Below are 10797 nucleotides of genomic sequence, written 5' to 3'. Positions count from 1 at the left end.
TATTATATTTAATTTAATGCAATTTTATTATATAACTACGTTTATTAAAAAAAGTTCGCAATATAATATTTTAAATAAATCAAAATCTCAAAAATGTCTGTCTCCTCTTTTGCCTTTGCCGTTTTTATCGATAACTATCTACAAACAAACCGGTAACAATGCTCGGCGACAGTGACTTCTCGGAAATAGGCTCCGATTAGTCACTCGACCGATCCGCATATTGTATGAGGGCGAGCGGCCTGTGTTGGTAAACAAATCGAGTCAACACGACCGGTAATATTTGTAATATTTAAGTTTAAAAGAGGTTTAAACGTAGTATACAAGTAATAATGTGATTAAAAAAGACTTACGTATGAAAGGTAACGCCGTGTTTTAGTAAATTTGACGTGGCAGATCTCTTTTTGCAGCAAAAAACAGAACAATTTGGCATTTTTTGAAGGACGTTAATTCAATCGCGCAACTAGATTTAGTCTAGTGAGCAGTGCAGCTGCAACTAGTTCCATTGAATGCATATGGCCATTTGGCCTTATACCTTGACAAAGGGGAACGCCTGTACATGGCTACTCCCCCCGTGTTGCTCTTTGGTATTATGGTTATGAAGTAGTTATATGTTATAAATTCGAATGCCGTTACGTACGTTAATATTGATGAATAGTATAATAAAATTAATTTCCCTTCATAGTTTATCCAGGCTTACGACTGGCTGCAAAACATATTATTTAAATTTATCTATGATTTAAATTAATTGTTTGATTTTTTTATAGACATAATAGTCGATGCAGGCGTATTTAGAAGTTCATTTGATTTTATGTACAGCTTTTAATTATTTTTCGAGATACATACATTATAATTAAAAATACAACAAAAAACCCACAGTTTTTAGTATATCCTTTAACGCGAGACAATAACATTAATCGTTAATAATTGATCACTCGTCAACTGTCTTAATCTAAATAGTAAATTCGAAAATATTTAAAAATAAACACGACCGAAATTAAAATTTCTTTAAAAAACTGTACATATTAAAATAAACTTAAGCTCATAGTAATTGCGTACAAAATCGCATGAGCATATTCGAAAACAAAGATGCACCTATAGTACTTATAGCCATCTCTTTTTATCCTACGCGTAAGCGTATCTGCGTATTGTGTTACGTTATTAGGCAAAACGCTTATGCGCCGGTCGTTGTGTCAAGTTTTTGATAAAACTGCGTACGTAAAGTAATCGTTACATTCGTATCGGCGAAACTACGTACATGGTTATTCGCTTCGTAACTAGTTACTGAAACCGATTACGTTAAATAACGCCTAACGCTAATGGGATGTCAATCGTCATAATATTCTTAAAATATTCAGTAATTCTATACTTTCATAATATTGTGTTAATTTCCGTTTCAGTTAATAGTTTTTAAAGAAAATGGCTAAGACAAATATAGAAGATACGGATCTATATGAATTATTGGATATTCAGATAACGGCGACAGAATCTGAGGTAAGGTGCTTGTAAATTTTTTTGCATTATTATTGTTTTTATAATATTCCACTTTTGCTTATACGAATTTCCTTCTCATATTTCAATGTATCATTTATTTACAGATAAAAAAAGCATATAGAAAAAAGGCTCTACTATGCCATCCAGATAAGAATCCCGACAATCCAAAAGCTGCAGAGACATTCCACGAGTTGTCGCGGGCATTAGAAATTTTGACGGACAGTGCAGCACGAGTCGCGTACGACAAAGTTTTAAAAGCCAAAGCAGCTGCGAAACTACGACATCAGGAACTAGACAGTAAACGACGTAAACTTAAAGAAGATTTAGAACGGAGAGAACGTGATGGGCTGTCTGGTGGAAGAAACACAGGTTTAACAGATGAACAAAAACTCGCTGCTGAAATTCAAAGATTGCAAAAAGAAGGTAGTAGACTTTTACAAGAGGAACAACAGAGAATGAAAGATGAAATACAAAAGACTATGAGAAACATCAGTGAACCGGTATGGGATTCTAGTCTGAACAGGATAAAAATAACTTGGAAGGCTGAAAAAAATGATCCTACCAATGGAGGGTATGATGAATCTAACTTGAAAAGATTTCTTAAAAAGTATGGCAATATAACAGCATTAATTATGTCTCCTAAGAAGAAAGGCAGTGCTTTAGTAGAGTTTTCAAATAAAGAGGCTTCCGAAATGGCTCTAGAATTAGAAAAAGGTGTGGTATATGATATAATACATTATATTAATCAATTTAAATCATTTGATACATAAATACTAGTAACTCAGTAATTTGTTGGTCTTTAAGGGGTTACACCTAGTTGACAGCCCAAAAAATTAGTTTTTGCAATTTTTTGTTGGAAAATGATTGCTGTTACTGAGCTGGTTTATTTTTTAAAATTAAAGTGTATAAATTTCAACTACATTATATATATACCCTTGCGGTCACCAGCGCGCCTGCCATGCGTGGTGACTATGGGCAACACAGGAGTTCATGCCATTTTTGGTGCAAACTTTTGGAGGCCTATGTCCAGTAGTGGACTGCGGTAGGTTGAAGTTGTTTTTTTTTAGTTTTATTTTAGGCCTGCGATCAGTCACCTAGACTATAATCAGGTGTATTGCAAGAGATTAGTGTTTGGAGAGATAGAGCCACTGCTCCATCTCCCCTTAGTAAGGCAGCACATCGGCTCTCTTGAGTCTTCTAATTGGATTTGGTTGCAAAAGCATCTGGGATAACGGGTTAGGATGGGTTGTCAACCAGTCCTTGTAGTTGGCTGAATATCGTTTAGCTTCATCCAATGGTTGGGATTTCTAGATACTCGTGAATTTCCGAGTTGCGAGCATACCAGGGCGCCGAGGAAAGTAAATTTGCTTCAGCCTGTAATATCTCACTGCTGGGCATAGGCCTCTTTCCCCATGTAGGAGAAGGATCAGAGTTTAATTCACCACACTGCTCCAATGCGGATTGGCAGATATATTCTGTACTATGAGTAATGATCACTATCAGGTGTACATGATAACAACTGGGAACAACGGCTTAATGTGATAAAGGTGGGGAGGCCCACAAAGACTGCACAAACACCCAGACCACGGCAATACAACACTACTTCAGGGCAGTATTATTTGGCTACAATCATCTATATCTTTTATATTCTGTCTTATCATTTAAGACCGTTTGGGGGGATTTGGCGTAATCGCCACGCTTGCCAGGCAAGTTGACGATCGCAGTTGTGACCATGTGTTTAGAAGGCACAGCTACCTGCCCTCTAGTGGTTTTCCCTCTATCGCTTCTTACGATACCCACGGGATGAGATGGGGGTGGCACTATTCTATGCCGGTGGCCACGCGTACCAGGCGCCGTAATGCTGGGGGACTGGATGCTGCGGATGGCGAAAACCATCTCGGGCGACCGGAAAGCCTGGTGTTACCGTCCGTGACCTGGGGGCTACCATCGCTGGAGTGGATAAACGGTGTACTAGGATGCGGCAAGACAACTCGCATAGTCAGGGACTTCGATGAGGACACGGAGGTCGTGATTACCACCACAGTTGAGGCGGCCAAAGACCTAAAGGAAAAACTGGCGCACCGCTATGGCAACAAAGCCAAGTAAAAGGTGTGCACTATGGCATCTATGCTGGTAAATAGTTTCCGTGAGGGCTCAAAAATCAAACGCCTAACGGTGGACGAAGCCCTCATGAACCATTTCGGAGCCATAGTAATGGCCGCCCGACTATCGGGAGCAGAGAAGTTAGTCCTCATTGGAGATATAAATCAGCTGCCGTATATCGACAGGGACAACCTCTTCGAAATGCGGTACTGCAGACCAACCCTGTTAACAACCATCTCATGTGAGTTGTTATGCACGCATGTAACCCTAAAGACGTCGCCTTTGCCATCAGTGAGGTTTACAAGACCGTGTACAACTCAAGCACAAAGATCCGATCTTTGCAAGTGGAGAGCCTCACGGGCGCGCGCATTCCTGTAGAAAGGGACCGGACCTTGTACCTGGTCTTTACGCAAGAGGAGAAGAGATTGCTGATTGACCAGGGATATGGGTCCGGTCAACGACAGAGCCTCGCACGCTGTAGTCGCGGTGACTAGACACATCAACACCTGTGTCTATTACACCGATGACCGTGACGATGCAATTGGTCGCTTTGTGGCGAAGGCACTGGAAACTTCTAAAAAAGGCATCCTCGAGCACAGCCTTAAGATGGCGATTCACAACAGGGATGCCGCCGTCATTGAGAGTGTGCACGAAATGTTGAAAAGTGTTGGGTTGTGAAGACAACACTACATAATTAATATATTATAATAAATTGTAGCACATATTTTTATGAGTAAATTGTAATCACAGTGTAATGTAATCACAATTTAATGTGAATGATAAGACTCTTATAAAAATAGGACTAAGGATAAAAAAAAAAAAAAAAATAACTTACTAATAATAACATAGGTGAAGTGTATATTGTAAGTAGGCCAAGTAGGTCATAAGTGTACATATACGGTAACTAGAAAATAAGTGTACATCTATACTAATATTATAAAGAGGTAAAGTTTATAACTTTGTTTGTATGTAGGGGGTAATCTTCGCAAATACTGATCCGATCATGAAAATTCTTTCACTAACAGAAAGCTACACTATTCAGGAGTGACATAGGCTATATTTTATTGTAATTGAAGAAAAAAATCAGTAAATAAAAAAAGATAAAAATATAATATCAAAATGGTAAATAAACTAGCGCCATCTATCGCTATTAGAAAACAATTTATTAATCTTTCGACGTTATTAATTTAAGTCTTATTTTAGTCTATCGACGACGTTTTCTCGATTTTTGATAGATGGCGTTGGAGCAACATATTATTTTATATAAGTGCTATAAAATTTGTTCTTTAAAGTATGTTATTTGGTTCTGTAATTTAAAATAAAAAATACACGGGAGCAACATATTATTTATTTAAGTGCTATAAAATTTGTTCTTTAAAGTATGTTATTTGGTTAATATAATAATAATTAACGCCCAATGAAGTGGGCACGGGTCGGCTCGTATATTATAGTTAGCAAGTAAGTGTATATATAAACTTAGATCATAATAGTAATAATGACTATAATAATTAAGGTAAGGTGCAATATAATAATAAAAAAATAAGATGAAATAACAATATTTAAAAAAAAGCAAAAAAAAATTTTTTTCTATATCCGTTTGCATGTAAGATATCAATTAAAATAGTGTGATTTTGGTCGGTGGACTCATGTCTGCATGAGGGACACTAAGATAGAATAATTGGTTTTCTTAATGTAAGCTGCAGTAGTGTAGGTACCGAGTAAAGATTACTAACAAAAATAAAAATTGGAATAACAAAAGCATTGGCATTATAAGCCTGTGGTTATATCTTTAAATATATAGAAAAAAAAATGAATATGTCGTGTCAATTAATACATGTATACATATAACAAGTAATCTTATAATTATTTGTTTCAGGTCTTCCTGATAATCCCCTAACATTAAAGTGGCTCAATGAAAGACCAATATTATCTACAAAAAAGGCTAGTAATGTGAGTTCTTTAGTGACAGACAGAGATTATGAATCAATGGTTTTGACAAAAATGAGACAGGCTGCTGAAAGACAAAGATTAATAGAAGAAATGATGAAGGAAGACCAGCAAGGAGATTAATAAATTATAAACTTTTATTTTTATTTGGTCTTTTGATTGAACAGCATTATGAAACAACACACATCCGCAGATATATAATAATATATTAAGTATCATTATTTAAAAAAAAAAAAACCTTTAGTCATTTCCTGATAGCCTTAATATTTACATTTCTTATATGACATTAATGAATTTTAATTTTTGAATGACTGTTCAAAAGGTTTCCAATCATTTACAAATTCTATAACTTTTTTTCTTTGCACATCTCCATATTCTCTATGAGGATTATTCCACAAAGTATGATCCAAATCCAACATACCCCCAATGATTTCCTGAAAATAAATGTACAATTTTAAACAAATTCTTTTACATCATTTTAAATTAATGTAATTCGATTTAGCAATGAAAACTAGGTATATAGGTTCTCATTTTTTTTTATTATATAAAAACTGTATTGTTACTGTCTATACTAAAAGATATCTATATAAATAAAAATGAATGTTGCTAAGAGCATAACTCGAGAATGGCTGGACCAATTTTGCTAATTTATTTTTGTATATGTTCCTTAAGAGCCATTTCACAAAAATCGGTAACAATCCGCGAAATTGTAATATTTTGACGTCGTTAATCTCAGTGTTGGATGCAATAATGTAATTTATATTCTTGAAATATAATAGAGCAACCTTTGTTGTAGTCCATAGTCAGATCAGAATTTTGATTTATATTATGTGTATAAAATTATTAACCTTTTCATCAGCCTCCTCCCTGGGTAAACGGTCGCAATGTATACTTTGAAGCAGTGATGAAACGGATAGCAGTTTGGCCGGATACCGGATACCGGATATTCGGCCATGTGGCGAATATCCGAATATCCGGCCGCCGGATATCCGGCAGAACTTAGATATTTGGTGTATCGCACACACACACACTTGCCGTTCTTCCCGTGGGGTCGTAAAAGGCGAGCGAGGGATAAACTTAGCTCAAAATTATCAGGGTCCTGGGGAAGGAAACCTTCATTTGAAACCCGGAATGGGGTCTCCGTCAAGCATTCCTGGCATAGCTCTAAATGCGTAAGACCCCTTCAGCCGAACTGGCTCCACACGTATCAACTCGTCGTTCCTGCGGGCCTAGTCAGTGAGGTCGAGAAGGTAGCGCAGAACACTTAGGCAACTCTGTGTTTTTCTGAAGAGTGTCCTAGGCGATACAGTCTGACACTATCTAAATCGTCTGAAATGGATGGACTAAGGCTAATGATAATGATACTGAATTACTATCCGGTATCCGGCCGAATACTGAATTACTATCCGGTATCCGGCCGGATAGTGAAAACAGGGCCGGATAGGCCGGATACCGGATAGTTACCGGATATCCGTTTCATCTCTACTTTGAAGTCCTACTTTTCAATAACCTCTACGTTGAAACCATTTTAAAAAAATATCATAATATGTGGAATATAATTTTGTTGTCCACTATCATAGATTTTTATTCCATTTGTATCTCTATTAAACGATAAAAAAAAATTTAAAGTTACGAATATTTTCCAAATAAGTACAATTTTAAAAGCGATATTTCTCTTAGAAAACTAAGAAATTTTAACGAACTATCTTCATCAAAGTAAACTTACATCGTTAAGGAATACAAAAAAAATAATTAAAAGATGTAATTATTTTTAATACATTTTATATTAAATAATAAAAAGATAGTATATATTGCCACGCATCAAGCCCGGTAAATCAGTCGAGCGCTAGCGCTCTTAGAGGTAAGGTCCACGCCAAATTCTGCGCAGCCGTCTCTTTCGCTCACACGCGCCAAGCGCCTGTTGTTATAGCGGATAAAACGCATTTGATACTTTCATAATAAAATATAAATAAAATAAACATATTACGAAAATGACTGTAAAATAATATAATGATAATTTCTGTAAAGAAATGTATAATTTAATTTTCTTTTCTCACACTATCAATACAAATAGGCATTTCAATCTGTTTGTCTTCTTATTTGTTAATTAATATGTTTGTCGGTGTCGATGTCATTAAATGCTTTTTTATTCATATCGTAAATATTAGATTCATTCGTAAACTAAAAAAACTAAATCAATTTAAAAAAATTGTTTCATAAAATTGATTTTTTTAATTTTATTTTAAATTTATTGACTGTTGTTATATAACATACTTGAAATTTTTAACAAATTAATTATGTAAAAAACATTTTATACCATAGTTATAATTTTTATTATACATCAGAAAATGATTACGATGGTCTTTTGGTTGTCACACTATACGTACTAGCACAAAGATCGCGCGGCTCGTACGACTCGCGCGATGCGACCAAATTTACCTAAACTTGCAGAGCGTAAAATTGTGAAATGGCTCTTAAGGTCCATGAAAGGTTTTAACACAAAAAAAAAAAAAAAATTACTATTAACTTGTGATAGAACGAAGTCTGTCCGGGCAGCTAGTATAAAATATTTTTGTTTACCTCAGCAAATGTTTTTGGGAAAAGTTGTTGATCTTCAATAACATGAGCAAAGCCTGGATCCATTCCAAAATCGATCCAAAAATAAGGTAAACCCCTTGGAATACCTTTTCTAATATCTTTTCCCTTTAAATCTACTACTTTCTTGTTCATTGACCATTCTGCTTCACATTCCAATAGAGCTTTCTTAAAATAAATAGATGCCATATCTCCAACATCTCTAGGTAATGGTATACAATTTATAACCATATGGGGATATCTATGCAATCTGGTAGCGGTTTCATAAAATACCACATCCTTATTTTGATTGTTGAAAAACTGAGTTATCATTTTTCTGTAATTCTATAACAAAGCAATAATAAGTGTCAAACACGTTTATTAAGAAAATTATTATCTCTGCAGGATGTAATTCAATAATACTCCATCTTACCAGTATTTCTGTCCATATATCTTCATCCAAAGCTGTCACACATATTGAGTGCTGAATAGTGCTTAAAATACAATGTCCCTTAACAAGAGATTTTGTAGCAGGTAATGCCATATATATTTTACTCCCACAACTGACTATGAGATGTTTTAACATGTTTTTAGAGTCGAAGCAATAATTGCATCCTTCTAAAGATCTCTCTAATTTCTTATTCTGATTAATGGCACGATGTTTCTCCTTTTCACTTTCCTTACATGAACTTTTGTTCTTTGATATATCATCTAAGAATATATCCTCCAGATCATCATTTGGATTCTTATTTTTACCTGCAACTCTTGCCAATTCTGCTTCTTGGTCATAATTAGAATCATATTTTTCTTGTTGAAACTGAAAATAATAAAATTCACATTTAATATTAGAGTTATTAAGATAGTAAAAATATAATTTATATATATTTATAAGTTACATTAGTCTTACCATTTGTGCTAAATCATATTTATCATCATTTCCGAAGTATTTAATTCTTCCAGAAGAGTCATGTGTTTCCACCTTGCGTTTGCCACATTTACTTCGAGGATCTCCTGGATTGCTCACTAATGGTCTACTATTCCCACTGCTGGTTGTTGACATCAAAAGAATTCTGTCATCATCGTCTGCCTCTGAAGGATCAGGATTATTCCTCCTGTACTCCCTTGCTGCTTCCAATTTAGCTTTTAATTCTTCTACTACCTTCATATCACCTAGTATTTCTGCTTTTACAATTTTTGCAGCCAATTTATTCATTTTTTCATCAGAAAGGTACAAAGTATCTTTACTTTTAGCAGGAGGTTTAGGAGAATCTGGTTTAATTTTGTCTGAGTAAACAGTGTAAGATTCACTGGCATGACTTGTAAATTTTTCCTTTGATTCTTTACGCCAATTAGATGATTTATTTGACCTATAAGAATTATATTTTTCTGAAGTGTTCCTTGAACTATATGAAGTAGATTGTGAATAATAATCATCTTCACCAACGGGCTTTAGAAATTCTTTGGATTTTCGAACGTCCTCAGCTGTTTGAGGTACACCTGAACCACCATCTTTCCAATAAGGATTGAGTTCTCTACTACTTTTAGCTGGGTTGTATGAATCAATGTGCTTCTTGTCTCTTAAATCTTTTTTTGGCTTAACATCATCTTTTGTATATGTTCTTAACATTCCAGTCAATGACATCCATTCCTCACGATTACCTAGTGACTTTTTTGAAGTTTCTTCTTTTTCTACCCATTCTGATGATGAATTTGAGCTTTCTGAAGACTGTCATAAAGATGTGTTCATTAGATAAAACAAATCATAATCGTATCTTAGTTCAGATATCATGATGTAATTTTAAAAATAATAATATATTTAAATTAGCATAGCAATTCAACAAGGATGTGCTACCAATATTCTTGGCACTATTCCACGTGGGCATGATATTAACCTTGAGTATTGGTAAATATTAAGTTTTTAAGTTGTGAATTGTAAATATGTATAATATTGTAAAATTCCGAAATATTTACTCAAATTGATTTAACTCAAAAAAATTCTGATACTTAGTCGCGGAACAGAGCATGAGTGCAATTCGAATTAAGGTAGAGTCAGAAATAAGAAAAACTTAACCCCCCCATAAATTAATCACCGGTTATGTAAATATCAAGTTGATTGTAATATACTTACACTCCGTCTTCGAGTTGATTTTTTGACACTACTCCCATGTTTTGAAGATATTTTATGCTGTTTTTTGTGTCGTTTTTCTTTCATTTTTATTGAAATGTAAGTTTTATTTGTTTTTTTATTGTTATATTCTTTAACTTAATTCTCAAGAGTCTGTCATATAATTTTATAGTTCTTGTTTTACTCCACTTTGCTTCACCACAACCACAATTTTCACTGATAGTATTGTCAAGATTTCCACAATTTATTACCAAAGAGTACCTACTAAACGTACCTATAATAAAAGTATTCTTTACGGCTCTACCTAAAACCAAAATACCAAAGAGTATGTATGTAAGAGAGTGTGTAATTCTAAAGGTAGGTATTGGTGTTTTGTTTAAGCTTCTTGGTCATTTCTTGGTATTGGCATATATCGGCAAAATTATAAAAGAATGTCAAAATTGTTTGTAAAACTACAGATAGCAACAAAATTAAAGGTCTTTTTGCACTATCAATAGTGACCGCTTAAAGTTACTCTTAGTCATTTAAAAGAATGTCAAAACTACAGATAGCAACAA

The 10797-nt window shown here is 34.5% G+C and overlaps 2 protein-coding genes across 2 annotated transcripts; one reads left to right on the top strand and one right to left on the bottom strand.

The window, feature by feature from the left end:
• The first annotated feature begins 1219 nt into the window (after nt 1–1219).
• Nucleotides 1220–5687, top strand: LOC123661089 (dnaJ homolog subfamily C member 17). Its single transcript, XM_045596093.1, has 3 exons — nt 1220–1491; nt 1596–2205; nt 5471–5687. Exons 1-3 carry the CDS (start codon nt 1417–1419, stop codon nt 5662–5664), a joined length of 879 nt encoding a protein of 292 aa, XP_045452049.1. The 5' UTR covers nt 1220–1416; the 3' UTR covers nt 5665–5687.
• Nucleotides 5657–10731, bottom strand: LOC123661088 (CWF19-like protein 2 homolog). The gene is made up of 5 exons (XM_045596092.1): nt 10244–10731; nt 9023–9841; nt 8549–8932; nt 8122–8460; nt 5657–5975 (listed from the first exon to the last, which is right to left on the bottom strand). Exons 1-5 carry the CDS (start codon nt 10325–10327, stop codon nt 5838–5840), a joined length of 1764 nt encoding a protein of 587 aa, XP_045452048.1. The 5' UTR covers nt 10328–10731; the 3' UTR covers nt 5657–5837.
• Between the last annotated feature and the right edge of the window lie 66 nt (nt 10732–10797).

This window comes from Melitaea cinxia, chromosome 16 (assembly GCF_905220565.1).
Source record: "Melitaea cinxia chromosome 16, ilMelCinx1.1, whole genome shotgun sequence".
NCBI classification, from domain to species: domain Eukaryota; kingdom Metazoa; phylum Arthropoda; class Insecta; order Lepidoptera; family Nymphalidae; genus Melitaea; species Melitaea cinxia.
The sequence above is the reverse complement of the archived record's forward strand: the minus strand, read 5'-3'. Positions and strand labels throughout refer to the sequence as shown.